The 21,355-nt window shown below is 33.1% G+C and overlaps 2 protein-coding genes across 4 annotated transcripts; one reads left to right on the top strand and one right to left on the bottom strand.

The window, feature by feature from the left end:
• Nucleotides 1–11,400: 11,400 nt before the first annotated feature.
• Nucleotides 11,401–12,211, top strand: LOC142537185 (putative phytosulfokines 6). Its single transcript, XM_075642742.1, has 3 exons — nucleotides 11,401–11,607; nucleotides 11,711–11,772; nucleotides 11,899–12,211. Exons 1-3 carry the CDS (start codon nucleotides 11,517–11,519, stop codon nucleotides 12,007–12,009), a joined length of 264 nt encoding a protein of 87 aa, XP_075498857.1. The 5' UTR covers nucleotides 11,401–11,516; the 3' UTR covers nucleotides 12,010–12,211.
• Nucleotides 12,212–14,092: 1,881 nt separating this feature from the next.
• LOC142527054 (polyadenylation and cleavage factor homolog 4-like) lies at nucleotides 14,093–21,056 on the bottom strand. Of its 3 annotated transcripts, XR_012815393.1 has the most exons (8): nucleotides 20,200–21,056; nucleotides 19,024–19,125; nucleotides 18,526–18,780; nucleotides 18,105–18,224; nucleotides 17,586–18,023; nucleotides 15,300–17,018; nucleotides 14,318–15,087; nucleotides 14,093–14,284 (listed from the first exon to the last, which is right to left on the bottom strand). XR_012815393.1 is itself a non-coding variant. In XM_075631762.1 (7 exons), exons 1-7 carry the CDS (start codon nucleotides 20,587–20,589, stop codon nucleotides 15,076–15,078), a joined length of 3,036 nt encoding a protein of 1,011 aa, XP_075487877.1. In that variant the 5' UTR covers nucleotides 20,590–21,056; the 3' UTR covers nucleotides 14,093–15,075. The 3 variants fall into 3 exon arrangements, 2 of the variants coding, with proteins under 2 accessions (XP_075487877.1, XP_075487885.1); XM_075631762.1 differs by having other exon boundaries at nucleotides 14,093–15,087; XM_075631770.1 differs by lacking the exons at nucleotides 17,586–18,023; nucleotides 18,105–18,224 and having other exon boundaries at nucleotides 14,093–15,087; nucleotides 20,200–21,050.
• Between the last annotated feature and the right edge of the window lie 299 nt (nucleotides 21,057–21,355).

The following is a 21,355-nucleotide window of genomic DNA, read 5'->3' as shown; positions in this document are numbered from 1 at the left end:
CGTATTTCGGAATTTGTTCGGAGATATTCATGAAATCCTCGGTTTGAGCCCTGGACGGGTTGTGCGGGTTCGTCACCTTCATCGTTGTACCAATTTGTCACGTGAACCCCTTCATCTTCGACAATCATGTTATGTAAAATAATGCATGCTAACATAATATATTTTAACTTTTTTCTGTACCAATAACGAGCTGGACCTCTGACAATTGCCCATCGAGCTTGGAGCACCCCAAATGCTCGTTCAACATCTTTTCTTGCAGACTCTTGTATTTCCTTAAAAAGCCTCCTCTTTGGATCCTCCGGGCAAGGAAAAGCCTTAACGAAAGTGGCTCATTCCGGATATATTCCATCTGTTAAATAATACCCCTTCGTATATTGAGTCTCGTTGACCATGAAATTAATCTCTGGTGCATTTCCTTGCAAGACGTTATTGAATATGAGAGATTCGTACAACACGTTAAGATCATTACGTGAATCGGCGACACCAAAGAATGCATGCCATATCCACAAGTCTTGAGACGCGACCGCTTCAAGCACGATTGTCGGTGACCCATGGCCTCTTGTAAACTGGCCTTTCCAAGCAACTGGGCAATTTTTCCATTCCCAGTGCATGCAATCAAGACTGCCCAACATTCCAGGGAACCCGTGCCTTTCATCATGCATTTGAAGAAGACGTTGAACATCATCAGCATTTGGCCTTCTCAAATATCGATCACTAAATAGTTCAACCACATATCCGCAGAACTTGAAAAGACACTTGATGGCAGTTGATTCACCCATGCGTAGGTATTCGTCAAGATGGTCGGCCGGGACTCTATACGCCAATTGACGAATTGCAGCCGTGTATTTTTGTGGTGGTGACAAGCCTTTTCTTCTCGCAGCATCGTCCCTTTGCTGTAAATACGGTGAACGATCCTCAAGTGCATTCACTATTCGAAAGAATAACTCTCTTCGCATGCGAAATCTTCTTCGAAATATTTGATCTGGATACACCGGATTTGTGGAGAAATAATCATTGAAGAGCCTCGCATGCCCGGCTTCACGATTTCTTTGGATGAACCTTCTTCTTCGCCGCATCACGTTATTACTTTGATATGCTTCAACTATTTGTTGACTTTGTTGAAGTATCAATGACATTTGCTCTTTCCCCGGATCATAATCTTCGTCATCAACTTCAACTTGGGCTTCGTTTTCACTTGTCGAGCTAGAGGTTGAACTACTGGAATATTGAAACATTTTGGAGTAAACAAATTCAAGTGTATGTGTTTGCCAAATGGTATGTTTGTAGAATGAAGATTTGTATAGTACAAGGTGTCTATGTATATTGAAATTTGCAACGGCTATATTCCAACGGCTACTTTGCAACGGCTATATTCCAACGGCTACTTTAAACCAATACATTAAATAACATTAAATAAGAAAACAACATTTAGTGACGGTTTGTGGAAATCCATCGCAAATAGCCGGATAGAGGGCGTTCATAAAATTTAAAATATAATTAAAATAATTCAAAACATGTGGGGCCCGCGTGTCAGCAAATCAGCGACGGTTTCTGAAAAGCTTTCGCTAATTGTCCAATTTTTTTAAAAAAATAAACTGACAATGGAGAGGGGTGTTATAACACCCATTGTGGGTGCCCTTAGAGATGTAAATGAACTAAATCGATTGTGAACTATTCGAAACTCGATTGGATAAAAGCTTGTTTGATCTTTTTTAATGAGGCTCGTTAAGATAAACGAATCAAGTTTAAACTCTACAATATTCGGCTCGTTAGCTTGTGAACATGTTCGTTAATAAATTTATAAGTAATATCTTAGATGCGAAATAATAATTTTGATATTTAATTTATTGTTTTAACACATTAATTATAAAATATATAGAAAAATCTATTAAATTTATTTATTATAATAAATTGACAAATTTTAATAAAAATATTATATTTTTTAAAATGTATAATTTATTTTTTAATGAATTTAATGAATATTTAAATGTACAATTCATATTTATTGAGCTCGTTTAGGTTCGATAAAAGCTTGAATAAGCTCGTGAGCCATGAATATATTCGTTAAATAAAGTTCGAGCTCGGCTCGATTATAAACAAGCCAAGCTCAAATATTCAAGAATTCGGCTCGGCTCGGCTCGATTACATCCCTAATTACAACGATCAGGTAAATTATATTGACCTAACACGTAATATATTACAAGCTAAATCTCACAAATTAATTACTTTGAAGGTTCATACTTAATAGTTTAGTATACTTTAGATAAGTTTTTTCCATTCTTTGGAAGTTGGATTTTAATAAATTAAGGTCTAAGGGCGAAAAAATGTTTAGGAAAAATAAGCTTAATTTTAATTATTCATTTAAAAGCTAGTGAATGGCCTCGTTAAATTTTCTTTTTAAAATATTTTGCATATTCTAATCAAGATTTAGAAAGCTTGTCACGTTAATGAATCGTCAGGTTCAAGCTTTGATTATTATAAATTTAAGTATGGTTATTCAAATTTGAGTGTGCAAAATCAATAGTCGATGTTTAATTTATTTTATTATTTCAAAACAAACAACAAATAAAATATTACTAGAACATTATAACAAAAAAATTAGTACACGAGGACGGAGTTATTTCGACATCACTTGGAATCGAACACGATTATCTTGCGTATTTTATAGATATGTTTATGTCATTGCATTACAATTATGTTCTTAAAAATAATAAGTTTGAGAATAAATGTACTGAATTTTCAATTCTTATACACACAAATAATTAGCTATAGATCCATTAGGTTAGATGTAAGGGTGAACATTCCAAAATCATTTGATTTTGAGTTAAAATCTCGTTTATTTGACTGGTAGTTAGATTGAACAGGAATTTCCAACTCTCCTCTTACAAAAAACCAAAAAACAAAAAGTAGATCTACTGTGAGACGATCTCACGAATCTTTATCTGTGAGACGAATCTTTATCTGTGAGACGAGTCAACACTACCGATATTCACAATAAAAAATAAAACTTTTAGCATAAAAAGTAATATTTTTTCATGGATGACCCAAATAAGATATTCATCTCACAAAATACGATCCGTGAGACCGTCTAACACAATTTTTTGCCTATAAAAAACACAAATATCTCAAAAATAATCGTTTCATTTGGAGGACGACTAATGAGTTTAGGACTCTTATTTGAGTCTTTGACTTTTGAGTACAAAAGTTCATATCATTTGAGTTAACAAAAAAACTATTTTAATTTATCTTATTGATTTTAATATTAACTTTTTATTGATATCATCCGCACTTAATTAAAATTATCAATCTTGAGTTGATTTTTTTCGAAAAAAAATTTACTCAAATCATTATTTTTGTCCACGTTTCAATTTAATTCTGCTTAACCACTCATTTTTTCAAACACCGAATTTCTACTCTTGTATCGAAGTCCAATTCAAACTAAATACTAAAAATATTATAAATACTTTTGTGTGTGTATATATTCACAATTAAAAAGTAAATTTTTTTATTGTGAATATATCATCTGTTCCAATCATTTTTTTGTTATTAATTTGTAAAGGGTTGGGTAGGGGCTGGTGCCTTTGTTAGCTGGCTACTTGCGAACCTCTTTGACCTTTTATATTTTAAAAGTCATATATATATAGTTGCTTCTCTCTATTTATTTTCGAAAATTATTACAATATATTTTTTTAATGGAAAGTATTACGATGTTTTAATTAGTTTGACTTTACTCTGAGGTACTCGACCCACCATAGAACGTAGGCTTTCGGCAAAATAATTTCCGGGATAAGATAGGTGCAACGACAATAAACTGGAGCAAAAACTTGTGTGAGACGGTCTCACGAATCATATTTGTGAGACAGATATCTTATTTGGGTCATCCATAAAAAAATATTACTTTTTATGCTAAGAGTATTACTTTTTATTGTGAATATTGGTGGGGTTGACCCGTCTCACAGATTAAGATCCGTGAGACGGTCTCACATGAGACCCACTCATAAACTGGAAGCCACAAGTCAATTATTTTATACTATAAAATTTTCGAGCTAATTGCATTGATAACTTTTGAAATATCTGAAAGATATTTTATTCATATATTATAAAAATTCAGACATATTTACTTATTTGTGATGGGGTCATGTCTGATCTTGTGAAATATCTAAAATATGTGTATGTAGAAAAATTGAATGTCAAATTTATTATTAGTATCTACTTGCACACTATCTGAATATACCAATTAAAAAAAAAAGTTTCAAATTTCAAATCCCTATTGTATCGAGACATTGATGGGCACGTGAATATTTAAATATTTGGATTGGATGTTTATTGGTCAACCCACAATTAAGTGGGTTTGACTTTGAAATTTTACCCTATTTTTTCCCCTCTACTTCAACTTTTTCCATTTCGTTTGGCTCTCTTCTAGAATTTCTATATATTGGAAATTTACGTCAAATACAACTACTTCTTTATTTTATAATATGAAGTTCGAATTTTAAAAGGAGATGAGTTCTTCCTCCCCTCGCAGCATATTTCGATTTTTTCCTTCAATGATATAACCATTTTGAAAGAGAATTCGGGCACGTACATTCCACATGCTCAATTCTGTTAATAACCGGTGACCATCAACTAATCTCGGGGATTGAAAAAAAGGCTAAAATTCCTAAATTTAGGAACGAGATATAAATAAAAGAATATAATATCATTGAACGTATATTGTAACGTCGACAAGAATATCATGCATAAGATCATCATGTAGCTAAGATGATCAAGTATTCTATTCTTTTTGTTCCGATTAACTGTTCTTCGTCGGCCGTAGAAATTCATTTTGGTCGCTTTCCTAGTAGAATGAATGGTGGCAAAATATTTTCTGAAGCTGTAACTGCAGTAGCCTTGGTTTATCACAAGTCCTAACCAACGTTTCAACCATTTTCATAAATAATCTCTAAGCTTTTAATAAATTAAGGTTGTGTCTATGGTTTTTTGCTGAGGATAGCTCAGCACTTCCCTAATTAATGTAATAATTTCTGTAAATACTCTGTAATAATCTGTCTATAAAATTATGTATTGGTAGGGGTTGACGATCAATACTCACCTATATGAATCTATTTTGTATAAATAAATAAAATAAAATCAAATTAAATTAAGTCCCTTCATTTATATGATATTTTGGGCTCACAATTTTGGTCCTCTGAAGTTTTCAGGCCCAAACTAAATTTGGTTTATAATCTGTATTAGCCCTATTTAGAGGTTTAATTAATGATGGTTTTGTGGAAGGTTCTAAGTCAATTCTTGATGAAGGTTATAAAAGTAAATGTACTTTCTCGAGTCGGCTTCGACTACTATTAAGTAATTTTCTAAGTGACATTAAATAAATGGTAGGACCATATAATATAAATAAATATAGGTTTAAGATTTAATATAATTGGAAATTATCTAACTTCCAATAGTGCTCCGAAGTGGGAAGAAGTGAGGATATTGTAAACTTTCCATCTGCATGATGTGACAAGGTTTGGGGTACACCTAATGAAGATGTCAAAATTGAATATGTCATTCTGCATGGAATTCATGATTGAAAAGACTCGAGTTGAACCATTATCTATACATTTCAGTAAAGTTAAAAGAGTTGTGTAATATCCAAAATTATGCATTCAATTCTCAATTTTAGTCTGTTGATGCAATTACAGGGAGTGAAGATTAACATGTTCGATTATTGTTGGAAATTTCAATATTTGTTCGTTTGAGACGTTATACGATTTAAATATTTGAATTGTGCTATTAGGGATAGTTATAGCCAAGTCAAACGCTTGGTCTATGATATTTTTTTTAATTGAATGCGTGATATATATTTCGTAGTGGGTAGATCTTTCGCATGCATTGAAGATATCATACTTTTTTACTTGTGTCCTTAATCCATTTTTAATATTTTGAGCGCAAGTCGATGTTATCCAAGTTAGGCAACTACCAAAAAGTTAAGAGTTCCTTGGCAAGATTATGCAAGTCATTCCTAGTTACTTTTTTTATATATAAAAAAAAAATCACAAAAAATTTGTGAGACATATATTTATTTGGGTCACTTGTAAAAGTAATATTTTTTTATATCAAAATTATTATTTATTATTGTAAATGCATGCATGACTGACTTACCTGACAGATAAAGATATGTGAGATCGTCTCACAAAAAACTTGTTGTATAATACAAATTTCATTATTGTATGTCATTATAATATGTTAACATAAGTTTATCTTATATTTTTTGTGCCCATATTTTGGGAAAAAAAAATGTTAAAATCATGGTGTGTTACGCATGCAGAAACAGTATAAAGAGATTTGGTAGTGATTCAATCCCATATGTTTTGCATGGAGATCCTATAGATTACCCTTTTTGACTCGTACATTTTACTCCAACGATATCTTAGATTAGGTAAAGGATGATGCAATCGGACGTGATCATCTTTTCATCTTCCCTTTACTTTTTTTTATTGAAAATTTTAAAAAATTCGATCCAAATATAGAAAGTATATGAAACAAAATGGCTTAAATTTGATCTATAGCATGCGAGTGTATCTTGCCTTTAATCTTGATTTTGTTGTTCAAATAGAATAAAAAAATTATTTAAAAAAATGGAGAGTTAATTCACTATTAATTAATAAAATAATAATCAAAGAAGATATGATGAATTGGAGCGAAATTCGTATATATCACATCAACCGAAAGTGGGATAGAAAGTAGATTTATTGTTATTTATTTTATTTTTTTTCCAGCTGACTGCTAATGTTACATTCCACTCAAATCCAAAAATATCAATTACAATCAACGACTCCCAAATTCCATTGAACAAAATATGATTATATTATTTTTAAATTTAATATTATATCACAAAAGTTTTATATTATTTACTCGTGGATGCTGAAAGTTTCAAGTTTATCATTCTCAGTATTTTCACAAATTAAAAATTAGGAATATTTGTAGTAAACAATGACTATATACCTAGTTATGGTCATTTCAATGTATGCAAAAACTTGTGTGAGACGATCTCACGGATCGTATTTTGTGAGACGGATCTCATGTTTGAGTCATCCATGAAAAAATATTATTTTTTATGCTAAAAATACTACTTTTTATTGTCAATATTAGTAGGATTGACCCGTCTCACAGATAAAAATTTGTGAGATCGTCTCACAAGAGACCTGCTCCTTGGATATATCCGAAGTATTTATTATATGTTTGAACTATTGTGATCTATAAATTTTACATTTTTACCGACAAAAATAAATAAATAAATAAATGGATTTAGATTCAGAGGGAATATATTAAAATTAAATTATGTTATGATGAATCATTTTTACTTCAATTGTCAATTGACGAAAAAATTGAATTAATGTCAGTTCAAATTCCACTCGTTTTCAATACACTGTTACTGTGCATGAAGGATATGATTTTGATTCACCTTTTGCTTTGACTTGCCATTAAATAATATTATTTTTTGTTTCTGCAATCAAACCAAAATATCAAATCATAGCCAAAGTTGATCACTTGATTTTATTTATCGAAACAAATATAATCAAAAGATAAAAGAAATTTTTGAAAAAAAGTTAATCTTGTGAATTTTTTACACCATTGCTCGGTAATTAGTACAGTGCTTATCTCTTTATATCTGGAGTTAAAACTAAACTAAAAACGGAGTGAATAGTTTAAGAATAACTTAGAGATGGAAAAAATAATTAAAGAGGAATTTTTTAAAATCAATATATATAAATTCTAATTTCGAGATATTTGATATTTGAAATAAAATATTGAATTCGAATATTACAAATAAAAAAATAAGTACTGAATTAATTTTTTCGCCCATATAGAAATTTGTTTTGCCACAAGATTGTATCTGCGGAATGGGTTTGCTCTAAAAAAAAAGAAGAAAAAAAGATAAAATTTAGTACTTGCAAGAGGGTATAAATGTTTAAGACAACTGTCCACCTTGAAGTACGAAAGGAATAACTGATGATAAAAAATTATGAGTTGGTTAATTTTTTTATTAATGATTAGAATTTTGATTTTTTGTATTTATATTTTTTCGATGAATTTGTCACGTAGATTTGTCTAGTGTAATTAACTTGATTAATATGATTTATAGGTTATTTTGTTAGTCCGTAAATTTACTCAATACACTTCAAATAATAACCACGGCATGTCCATGCGTCATAAAAAAAATGGGAATAATTGACATGATAATTAATTCTTCCCAATTATTAATTAGTTCCAAATAATTATTGGTTTCATGAATTTATTTCTTTAAATTATTTGACACTCGTAGATCTGAAATTGGTAGCACAAAATGTTGGATTAAATGTGTGGTTTATGGGCTTGAGGTCCATGTAAGTGAATAAAAATTTAGAAAGATGCGTTTGTTCCACATTGGAAAATTAAGTGGTCTAAATAAGTTTATATTGTATTACATTTTATGGAAGTGTAATAATAATTGATCAAGAGGTTCTCTCTAGTGCACGTCGGCGCAAGAGCCCAAATCATGGGCATGATTTGTAGTGAAAAAAGCTTGACTTGTGTATGCCATCTTTTGTTTTTGTTTTGTTTTTCCATTTGTGAGTGAGACCTTTCACATATCCTTGAGACCTTTCGCATGGCTTGACTGTTGGTGTTTCGTATGCCAAACTTTGGTGCTTCGTATGCCGTCTTTATGGCAATTTTTGGGCCTTTCATATGGCTAGTATTGAGATGTATATAAAAGGAATGTACCAAGGCCAGAAACACCGCCGAAAATCCACTTTCTCCTCCATTTTGTTTCTGTCTTTCTGTTGTTCTGCTTCTGCTGTTCTGCTCCTCCTTCGTCCACTGATAAGTTCAGGTACTAATTTTGTTTGCTAGCATAATGCTTTGTGTTACATCTCTGCTAGTCTGCCCGTTGTATCATGGGAGACGGACGTCCGCTGGAACCTCATGGCACATACCGGAGGGGGCGAATCTGTTTTAAGGACATTGTATTTCATACATGCGCTGGTTTGATTTATTTAAGAATTGTAATACTTTTCTGATTCACTGCACTGATTTGTTGTTTTTACATATAACTATCTGTCATGTTATATTCGATATATTTTGAACAGCACAAAATTTTTAATGTTTCAAAAGCCTTTCAAATATTCTTTGCGAGCCAATGATTTGATTTCAAAAATAAATTTTAGATTTGATATATTAAACTAATAAAAAGTGATTTATATACTTAAAAAAGGTTACAATATCTAATAAATAAACTTTTTGAAATTATACTCATCTTAGATTTATGAGGTAACATGAGTCCCTAAAACATAAGCCGAAAGCATTCGAAATTCAATTAATATTTACATCAACTACACAAATAGAACGAAGTCACAATGTCCATGTCGTGTTATGTGATCTCTATTCGTTGTTACAATTTCTTCCAAGGTTTGGACCACCGTCGTACGCTGTCTGTCATTTTTTGGTACAATTATTTAAAGAAAAATAATAATTTAAGTGTCATTTCAAATATCAAATTATTTTATCGAACCTCAAATCTATAAAATAAAAACATCATAATTTCGACAAATTACACTTTATCAATGTCATTCCACAAAATAGAGGAACCTTATCTCTCATGACAATTTTTTGTGGTTAATCCTAGTTTATTTATTTTTCTTTGGTTTAATAATATGAGATTTTGGGGTTGTTCATTAAATTTTTATAGAAAATAAAGTATAGGTTTAAGAAATATATTTTATTTTTAACCACATAGATGCTTTAAAATATTTTTAAAAAAACAATTAATGAAGACAATTTAATTTTCTAGTTTTTAAGAATAAACGTAAATTTATTTTTGGAAAAAAGTTCCCCCAAGAAGAGCATGTCCATAATGTATGAAAGGTGTAGTAGATAAACTACTAGTGGTGCCATAATAATGGCATGATTTTATAACCATATTATACAAAATCTAATTTTTTAAAAAAAACTGTTGTTTATCCAACTTAAAAAATTATTTTATTAAACTATTAAACTGCATATTAATTTCAAATTTTTAATTTTAATATAATATCTTAATATTAACAACAAAAAATATTTCACTCAAAAAATAATTAAATCAATTTAATTTATACTATCTTATAATGAAAAAGCATCTTAGATAACTACTTAAGCATGATCACTTCAAAATTACAATTAATACCTTTATTTTGAATTAATTTACTAATGATTTATTTCATAATTTATCCAACAAAAATGAAAACTGTTCATAAAAGTAGATAATTTTTTTAGGATAGATAACTTATTTTTTTAATTGAATAAATAAATATTATTGGATAAATATCTAGAATAACTTGAAGAAAAAAAAATCCGAGATATCTTATAAAACAAATAACGATAAAAAAAATAAGAAAGAAAAAGTAATGTTAAATTCTAAATTTCCTCACTAAAAAATATTAGGTAAAAACTTGTGTGAGACGGTCTCACGGGTCGTATTTTGTAAAACGGATATCTTATTTGGGTTATTCATGAAAAAGTATTATTTTTTATGCTAAAAGTATTATTTTTTGTTGTGAATATCGGTAGGGTTGACACGTCTTACAGATAAAGATTCGTGAGACCGTTTCACAAGAGACTTACTCAAAATATTAAAAATAAAAAACAATTAAAATCACTTATGTATTTATTATTTTTAAAAAAGAAGTAAATGTTATTTTTATCAGTGTTCTAAAAAGCTCGGCAAAAACGCCTCGCTTCGGAGAAAGCGGAAAAAAGCGGTTAAACTGTAGTTTGACCGAATTAAACGTAATTAAGGTGTTTAATTAAATGTACTTAATCACAATTAATCGCATCTATTTGTTTTTAAATTTTTTTATTTCGAAAGTATGTCTTTTTATTTTAAAATAATGAATTAAGTTTATAATTTCGGATGTTTATTTTTTAATTTTAATTATGATTAAGTATGTCAGATAATGATTTGACAAATATTTATCATTTTTTAATATGGTATAGTTGTAAAAACAAATGAAGATTGCAATTTTGATATTTTTTATACTTTTATAAATATGAGAATTCATGCATCAGACTTAAATTTATCATTTTTATATATTATTTTATCCATTTATTGGTCTGAGATAATTACAATTACACTAAAAATAAAAAACGCTTTTTCACGCTTAAACCTGTGCTAATCTCGCTTAAGCTTGAAAAGCTTTGAGCTCGACATCCGTGCTTCGGGGCACTTCACGTTTTTTAGAACCTTGATTTTTGTACTCGCCGATGTTTACTTCATGTGAACAAGTCTCATCTGTGGATCATGCCAAATATTTCTTTCCACACGTACAATGGTCAAAAGTAATACACATAATTTTCCACATTAATTTCATTTTCCCCATCGATCTCCACTTTATTTTGATATTTCATTTCCATTTCTCCCTATAAATTTCACCGCAATCCCTTCTTATCTCAGAACCCATTTTTTTTTAGATACAATCTTCAGTTTCTCTCCATTGCTCGCTCCTCCACAAAATACAATGAAAGAAATCTCAAAAATCAAAGTTATTTCACTATTTATTCTTTTAATCATTTCTCATACATCTGCTCGCCTTCTCCCCACACATCAAGGTACAATTAATATAATTACCTTTTTCTTTTACCAGTTCCTGAATTCTTTCTATGTATATATTACGTTGGATTATAATTCAACATGTCTACTTTCTTTATACAGTTGATAAAACAGAGATTAAGCTTAATGAAAAAAGCAGCGCACTGGAAGATGATTTTTCCAGTGTAAGGCCATTTATTTAATTATTTGGTTTTATTTTTTTGGGTATTATTAACAAAAGGGTATTTATATATTTGTGTATCTCGAATAATTCTGGGCCATCAATTTTTTTATTTTTATTTTTTGAACAGTTGATGGGAATGGAGGAATGTGGCGATAAAGATGAGGAGTGCTTAAAGAGAAGAATGATCGCTGAAGCTCATCTGGACTACATTTACACACAGAGCCATAAAAAACCATAGGATATAATTTAATTAATATATTTTGCTACATAATTATAGAAATCTTGTTTAATTTGTGGGTAAGTTAATTTCTCAAGTGTTGGTATAGTTTCTACTGCGTAGAGATTAGAAAAGAAGATGATGAAATCTTTGTATTAAGACCATAATTCAGGTGGTAATTTGTAAACTCTTGTTCTCATATATTTCTTCTGCACTTATAATATTTATTACTATTGTATCAGCGAACGTATTTGGAAAGTCGGTTTTTAGAATTAATTTTTTTTATATTCAAATAGAAATAATATTATAGAAAAGTTAAGGAGATGTCGTATTAAAATTTGAAATCATTATATTTAAATGAAGTTATATGATAATAAAAAATATTTAGAGACTGAATTTTGATTTGAAATAATAATAATAATAATAATAAATCTTAATAATATACTTAGAGCTTATATAAAATCTTTATATTATATTTCATATTATAACATTAATAAAACCTTACATATATTTAAACCGACATAGTAGCACATTTATTTTCGATTTTTAAATAATATTTTTGTTGATTAAAAAATACTCGATTTTGTACACGGTTTATCATAGAAGTTGGAAAGATGATTCGGACCAATAACGAAAAATGGGGTGGCAGCACAGAGGGGTTTTTTCTTTGTTCTTGTGTCCTCTTGTCTGACCAAAGAAACAAAAGGCGACAGAACAAAACTGACGGGTCAATTTCAAACTCTGTGGACTATTCGTTGACTTCGTAACTATTTTTTTCATTATTATTTTATGATAAACAATACCGACGATTCATAAATATATTTTCCTAATCTGTCGAACTATTTTTAAATAATTTTTCGTAGCAATGATCAACAGCTGTATTGCCGTGTAAAGATACCCGACAAATTGGTCATCGATCTTCATCAGTTGTGCTTCAACAATTATTCATCACACGGATAAATGACTATTTTGGTTTTGGTTTGAAAGATGAGATGAAATAACAAATTATCTATAGAGTTAACGGTGTTTTGGCAACCAAAATTTGGAAAGATTTTATGGGATTTGGATTTCAAAATCTTATTTTTACTGTTTGACAAGTTTTCAAAAAAATAATTCAGATTTGTTTAGAATTTTATGTGATTTAATGATATTTCAATGAGTATATCCAAATACTATCAAATTTGATAAGATTTGATAGGATTTGGATTTTAAAAACATACAATTACATTTTTTTTTATCCAAAATCACATCAAATTTTATTTATGTTTAGATGATTTTTAAAGGTAGCTTAGTAAAATTTTAAAATTCCAAATTCGAATCTTTTTTTCTCCAAACAAGAAATAGATTTGTAAATACCATTTTTAAATTTTAAATCAAACACCAAATGAAATTCAAATACTTGAATTTCCAAATCCAAATTCATATTTTGAAAGAATCAAACATACCGTAAATCTCATGCGAAACGATCTCACGAATCTTTATCTGTGAGACGGGTCAACCCTATCGATATTCACAATAAAAAAATAATACTATTAGCATAAAAAGTAATATTTTTTCATGGATGATCCAAATAAGAGATCCATCTCACAAAATACGATCCGTGAGACTGTCTCACACAAATTTTTATTTTATCTATAATATAGATGATAAATATATATACATATATAAATAATATAAAATATTAACTTTTTATATAAAACTTAAGTCAAACATCGCATTAGGTCGTAATATGGTGAAGGAAAATTGCATATATATTGTACAATAATTAATAATTAGAAGAAAAAAAAAGCTAGAAACGAGACATCAAGATGATTAATATATAAATTATATGATAAAATAGTATTAGAAAATATCAGGTTGTTCCAATATATTTTGTACGGACAGCGTCTTACAGGGGAACTGCAGGTTGGGGCACAAAAGCGTAAAAGATAAGATAACAAATAGCTAAAATTACACAAACGATAATATTCACGTGACAAAACTTGTAAACAACTAGAATGAATATGTAAATGATAACATCCTCACGAGAAATCCCAGGGACAGTCAATCTTTACGCGCGAGTCACAAGACAGGAAGAGAAGACCATTCACACAGACAAGTAATTAGTACAAAAATTTCCAACTTCCGCTGCCACCAAATAAACAATAGATTGTCATATTTGGATGTCAAGAGATGCAAAGAAACAATAGTTTTAGAATGAAAGAAAAAAAATCATGCACGTGTCTCTGATAAGTGAAGTTTACCCATCCATAAACACAAGTCAATCGATCCCTCATCAAATTTCTCCGATCTACTCCTAAACATCAAGAAGTAGTGAAAAGTCTACCACCTTTCAAGACATCAAGATGTGCAATTCCAAAATCCATGCTGGAACAGCCAAGATTCTTCAAATCGAACGAAGCACTAATGGCAGCTCATTACCCCTCAGGTAAATGGAAGTGACATGCTTATGTCGGGTCTTCAAAAACATAACTAGTGTATGTCCCATCCTTCAGAGAAGAGTTGGAAGACCATGATAAAATCCTACCCTGCTACCCCAACTTGCAAGACATCAAAACAAATTGTAACATTGAAATTGGCTTATAATAAGCCTCGACATGGTGGAGATACAGAACTGCATAAACCATGTCTCGAACTCTAAATGTTTTGGGATGCATCAGAAGCCTTGAGGGGAAGGAGAACATGATAAGCAGAGTAACAATTCAGACTATTTAATGCTGTCTGTCCTGCTTTCAATACTTCTGAACTTCAAAGGCTGGAATCAATGAAACTCAAGACTTGTATTCAGAACTGGCATTTCTTTCAACAAAATTAGGGAGGGGCGTGTATGAGCCATTGGCAACTTATGTATTTCTTTTACAATGAAATATAAAAACAGAAATCCTTGGAAGGGTTGTAAAATAAACTACAGGCAGCAGCTTCTGAGGTTCATAGACATAAAGCAACATGTAAGCTGAATGTGTGATTAACAAAAATTCTTTTGGCTTCCCTCTGCATGTGCAGTGCAAGGCTTAGAGATCGCAGCAAAATTCTGAACGATCTGCTGGATATACCTGAGACCTTAAAACAATTTCCCACATCTAGATGTTATGCATCTTCCTGCAAAAGTAACAAGAGAATCATGTAGGATAATAGCTTGTTGAGGTGAAGAAAAATACCAAATTACAATCCATGGATGCATAGTAAAGAATATATCTTACGATTTAAATGAAATACCATTTTTGACATTTTTGCCAAGTTTTATGACATATTTTAGAGTTTTGTTCACGAATGAATGCCCACAGTTGAAAATGAACAAAACTACAGTTTACCAGTTTAAGATGACAAGCCAGCCCCAGGTCATGAACTGCTTGATCAGATATGCAGTTAGCATGGACTATAGGACCCAGAAAAATATTATCACTAGCAGTTCCAGTCCTTTCATGTGACTCCGAGGATGGGTTTGTCAAGTAAACAGCTCCTTTGAACATCCACTCATCCCTTCCTTGACTGTAGAGATCATCAAACAGCTCACCACATAAAATACACGCACAATGATTTTCATCTGCAGGAACCATGTGGTTATCACTTTCTGTTGTTTCGTCCGGACCTCCCAACAGGTCTGTGGCACTATCGCTGTCATGAAAGAGGCCAATTCCAACCACCCAATCATTTGAGTCAGTATACCACCTCCTCGAAGTTATGTTGGAAGAGTTCTGCTCAGATTCCCTTACATTGTGCCAATCCATGTGTCTATCAAGTTGTTCTTGACACTTGACCCCAAGTCCACATATACTACACTGATGTGGGAGACCAGAAAGTTCACTGACAACAGCTGGATTAAAACTACGAACTACATCGGATCTGAATTCAAAGCCTATAAGATTTTTTATCTTTGTTGTTGACTGGGGCATATCATCAGAGACCTCAGCAGCAGACTTTAATGAAGATGGCTTATCTGTAATGGACGAAAGAGGTTTGTCAATGATGCCTGGAATAGAAGAAACTGGGGAAGAACTAGTGCTCGGAACCCCGGGACCTCTGTCCAAAGATTGATTGGATATTTTTGTTGAGTTAAAGGATAACGAATCAGATTTTGAAGAGGCTATTAAGCCTTTTGCAACCAATGAGCTTAGAAGGCTAGAAACTGAATCAGATGCAGCTTTAACTGCAGTTGGAGGCTTTTCCGGGTGAATACCTGCTACAGAGGAGGGAGGGGAACCAGGTGGCAATGATGGTTGGCTCACCTTCGCAGGGAGTGCAGTATTTCCAAGCAAAAGCCGTGAAGGAAAATTGGCATGAGGGTCACTTGGAAGAGCTGGTTGCACATCTCCTAGCGCTGATTCCAGCCCAGATTCTTGAATCGGCATAGCCGAGCGACTTTTGACAGTACTACTATTAGGTATACCACTTTGAACTACAGCAGCTAACATACTGCTGGTGATCGATTGTCCAGGACCAGGGGAGTCAACAGTATGCGGATTCGATTTATCAGACGATGAAGTCACCATTGTAGAGTGACGATCGGAGGCTGAAACTTGTGACAGAAAAAGATTTTCTCCGCTGGAAGGATCAAAACGAGAGACTTTAGTATTTTTCGGCTGAGTAGAGGGAAAATGTTTTCTCTGCTGAAGAGGATTCGCAGCAGATAAAGTTTCAGGATGCAACCTCTCCTTATTAGACTGAGTAACATCTCGATATGGCAAATGTTGAGAATCCGGATAATTTTTATTGTTAGACTCCATGTTTCTCAGTCCTGCAAGATTTCTTGGGTCTGTAGGAGGTCCAACGGAGGTCTGCTTGAATTCTCTGGCTGAGAAAGATGGCGTAGGTGAATGTTGGTGCATGAACTTTGGTTTCAAAGATGTTGCAGCTCCTAGAGTCGGTCCTTGTGGTGTACTAAAAATTTTGGGTCCATAACCCGGAGTTCCAACATGAGAGGTGTTTTTATCAGGCCCAGAAAGAATCCTCCCTTCAGCTGAAGCTTTATCATCAACCCTTGGCTCAATATCATGCACACCTTGAAACCTTCGGACACGGCTAGCAGTGTCCTGCATAAGAAATGCCATTATAATACTGATCAAATCAAAAGAAACTGAACAGAACCCTGCCTGTTTAACACCCGCCAAAAGCATCAAAATATTAAAGCACAGGATGGACATAGTGCACAACTGAACCATAAAAATACAATTTTCACAAATCTTTATCAATCCATGGGACACAAGTTAAGATTTTTACAATGTCAGATGATTCAACAGTTTAGAAATGCCTGCCTTCCACCATCAGTTAGTGGGAACAATCACGAAACGAGCAATATTTCTGAGCATTCTCCCACCAGCACAGTTGAACACTTGGAACTTATGCATGAGTTTATGTTTCAACTTTTTGCTATAAGTGCATGAACTAGAACTCATCTACACTGACTTTGCTATGCTTCAATACGGCGGCCCAAACTACAAACCCAGACCTGAAGGCACAAGCTCATTTCTTACTAAAACATGACATATCATGATGCAAAGTGACTCACAAAGGATGTCGCAGAAATCTTTACAGCTACAATCTTTGTTAATACCAAAACCAAGTGTATTTAGCAATTCGCTAAACCTTCATAAACTTACCAATCTTCCATAATTTTCAGGCACCCGAGGATCTTTCGCAAAAGTCCCAACTGCATCACAATCATTGGGTCTAGAATTTATTCCATCCCATGTATACTCCTCTTCCTCCAAGTTCTTCAAGCTCCTATTCATTCCATAAATTGTCCTACTTACAAAGTTTTTATCGTGCTGTAGATGTGACCCAGAGTTTGAAGGTTCAAATCCATGATTCGTGTCAAAACCATTGTTTTGTTGGGATATTTTCCCCGTTAGATCGAAAACAAAATCATAACAGGACTTGTCAAATACTTGCACTTTCGATTTTTCACTAACTCTTCCAGTTCCCAAGCTTATACGCCCTAATATATTGGGACCATAATCCGAATGTACTTGTGCTGCACTTGAATTTCTGTCATGCACTGACTCATCTACAAGATCTCTATGATGATGCCGGATGGACTGTTAGAGTAGAATAATTTAGAACACAGGTTTCCAAATATAAAACACAAAACAATCCACAATCATATTTTCCACCTGTACCTTAGCATAAGGTACAGCCCATGATTTCCCAGAATTAATACTGGGAGTTCTCTCCGGTGCTCTAACATCATCAATTGACTTCATTGTGGCTCCATTATCATCAGCGCTAGTTCCTCTAGCCTTGATTGTGGATACACACATGAAGGTCATATGATGCACACGAATAGTTAAATCAAAGAGACGCAGCAGCAAAAAGTTAGCACAAGCAAACACCACACGATCCAACACTTTCTAAGAAACTCAGGCAAAATATAAAAGAAAGGCATGGTGACAAAGCAGCTGCCAAATCTGGTGTTAATATAATATGACTAAAATGTAGAAAAGACAATTCACTTGTATTCACCAGGTAGCACTTAGCAGACAACAGATAAAAATATTAAAGCTGGTAATGGAATTATCCAAATGGCTTATGGGTCCTTACCCTGGTGATCTCAAATTGCTGCCTAGCCTCCAAATACTTGGGGTTTACATGAATGCTGGGCGCAGGGTGTTGGGATTGTGAGTCTGGCCTAGACACTGCTGTTCCTTGAGATGAAACTACAGTACTAGTAAATCCAAGCTCCTTCTCGATAATCTGGAGCGACTGCAGAGAGAAGACTCCTTTCCAGGTGCCAAAAAGGTGGCGCATGCTTTGATGTATTGAAGGATCAACCTGCCTATAAGCCTTGCAGAACACCTGGAAAATGCACACGAAAGGAATAATTAAGAAATTATGGAAATCAAGGCATCTGACTGATTGTTTTTTCCCTCAGACAGAAAATGAAGGGTGAGGAGCCCAATTCTTGTCCCCATGAGCCACAACTGCACCACAAGTGTTTCTACCATAGCAGTACTTTGCACGAGATACAAATACTGATAATCTAATGATCCAGAAATTCCTCAAGCAACGATCTGAAACAACAATATTTACAAATATTACCTCGGGTAATCTGTCAGCAAAGGACTTTATATAATCCCTCCCAATATTCTTCACGATACTGTCCAATAAATACAGAGACGGCAGCTTCTGCTCACTCGGAACCTGTAAATTCCAGTTGTCAGGCATCATATGCACAGGACAGATGTCGGAGACATAATAAAATGACATCTACAATGAGCCACATTATAGCACCTGGGAACCAAATAGTGGAGTTTACAATGCAACATGAACCAAGTTCAAGTTTTTGAAATTCCCCACATGTCTTACAAAACGAAGAGATGGACCTGACTCCAGAAGATTTGATTAATGATTCACAATAGCAGAGCTGAATAATGTTCCACGCAGAAAGTTCCAAGGCACGTTCATTGAATGTTAGAAATATAAGATAACAGTTGCTAAGAGCTCCTAAGCATGCACCTACCGTCAAGCCAAGGAACAGTCATTTAGTGACCATGCACCCAGACGTGAAGTATGTGTTTGGAGCACCTTAACGATTCAAGGCTTCTAAGGCTTGTCAATACACACATCAGATATATCTAGCGCGAAATACAACTGAACAGTTCATGTTTATTGGGACACTGACGACTCTTCGTTATATTATTGTCATATAGTTTGCGAAGAATATGTCCATGCTGCATGACATATTTTTCTTCATCGATCCAAAGTTTAGAATGTCTTGCTGAATTTTGCTTTAATAAGATGTATCGACAGGCTTCAAGACGCACCTGAGGAATCAATCCCAAATACAATTCCCAAATGCTTGAAATGTAATATGGACAATTTGAGACAATATAAAGGAACTGGATGTCGGATTTCACTTGGAGGTGATGGAAATGATTCACATGTGCATGGATTCCAGTTCGGCATGGTCTTTCTTGATATTATTGGTGATACAAGTGACTGCTTTAATATGTTAATCGAATTATCTTTTAGCCCTTGTCATCCCACATCCACGACACACACTGATGAGCTACATTGGATGAATTTCACAGTAAAATTATAAAATTATGTACATAAAACTTTCATTTCTTGATATTGGCATACATCAACTTTTATAGGACCACAACTAAGTAAAGATGATGCCCACTTACACTTTTGCCTATTCTCTTTTCCAACTATTTCTACAGGGAGTGGCATCATATAGCAAAATGTAACCAGCAAAATGAATGAAATCACCTCGAGAATATTAGCGCAGATAGTTGCTGCAATGGCCTTGGCTGCATGTAAATTCTCGCCAGCAATAATAGTTAAGTTAGTTATAATCGGCTTCGAGTTGAAAGTCAACTCAGCTAAAGCAGTCTTGTACTGAGTCACCAGCTCATGATGCGGCTGCTGACCTGGCAGTTGAGGGAAAGGCCCACGCACTGAATCGCGGCTCTCGGAATCCCGGTCTCTCAAAAAACTCAAGCCGCCGACGCCGGAGTTTGAAGTCGCCGGCCGTTCAGTGAATCCTCTGCGACCATTGGAGCTACGATCTGATGCCGTTGGAACCTCGGTGAGCCTAGGTTTCTTCATCGCCGGCCCTTTTGAAATAGATCTATCAGCTGGTCTACGTAAATTCTCCATTCCCGTTACAAAATCACAAAACCCTAAAGCCGTTGGTGAAACAACTGCAGCACTCTATGACAAAATTGCTAAGTAACGAACTAAACAGGAACAAAAACAAAAACTCATCTATGACTAGCGAACTCGATTGCAAGTGAAGCGAATGTTGCAAATAAATCAAAAAACACGAAACCCTCATTCAAATTCCTACAAATTGAAGTTTACGTATTACACAAAGGGCTTCCAATAATAACATACCAAATTACATATAGTTACAGATAAAACAAATAGGGTTTTTATAGCTGAATTTTGGGAATGGACAAGGCTGAAGCGCACGCTTTCCGCGCCTGTGGGTACTGACCAGACCAGAGAGTCGAAGCAGCCCATTTCCCAATATATACAAATGAGAATGGGCTTCCAGTTTTGGAGCAAAGCTGATTCAATTCTTGAACTTGGGCTGAAATTTCCGGTTTTAAAAAATGAAAAACCATAGCTTTTGTGCCTCTGTCCTAATTTTCAGTGGATATTTGACGTGAAGGTTAAGGTTGCACAAACCTCTTGACACGCTTGTTTTATAATAAAATTTTGTATTTTGAAATTATATATTGTATTAAAATTTAGATTCTTATAAGTTTATTTGAGATTCATGTAATTTTATAATTATTTTTGGATGAGCAGTAACAAAGTCATTTTGGATAAGATTGAAATAGTTCTTTGTGTCAGTAAACTTAGACGATAGAGTTATTTTCAATATCTAATATTAAATAAAATGGAGATATATCCGTTA

The sequence above is a fragment of the Primulina tabacum genome, chromosome 2, assembly GCF_025594145.1.
Source record: "Primulina tabacum isolate GXHZ01 chromosome 2, ASM2559414v2, whole genome shotgun sequence".
In the NCBI taxonomy this organism is placed as follows: Eukaryota; Viridiplantae; Streptophyta; class Magnoliopsida; order Lamiales; family Gesneriaceae; genus Primulina; species Primulina tabacum.
This window is presented reverse-complemented; position numbering and strand designations above follow the sequence as displayed.

Bases quoted from the DNA above. Each gene is read 5' to 3' on its own strand.
- LOC142537185 (XM_075642742.1), top strand. From the start codon at position 11,517: ATGAAAGAAATCTCAAAAATCAAAGTTATTTCACTATTTATTCTTTTA. The intron at 11,608-11,710 runs GTACAATTAATA...TTCTTTATACAG, and splicing joins CCTTCTCCCCACACATCAAG to TTGATAAAACAGAGATTAAG. The intron at 11,773-11,898 runs GTAAGGCCATTT...TTTTTTGAACAG, and splicing joins TGGAAGATGATTTTTCCAGT to TTGATGGGAATGGAGGAATG.
- LOC142527054 (XM_075631762.1), bottom strand. From the start codon at position 20,589: ATGGAGAATTTACGTAGACCAGCTGATAGATCTATTTCAAAAGGGCCG. The intron at 18,781-19,023 runs GTAATATTTGTA...TGCATTTTCCAG, and splicing joins TTGCTGACAGATTACCCGAG to GTGTTCTGCAAGGCTTATAG. The intron at 17,019-17,585 runs GTAAGTTTATGA...TTTCTTATGCAG, and splicing joins CTGAAAATTATGGAAGATTG to GACACTGCTAGCCGTGTCCG.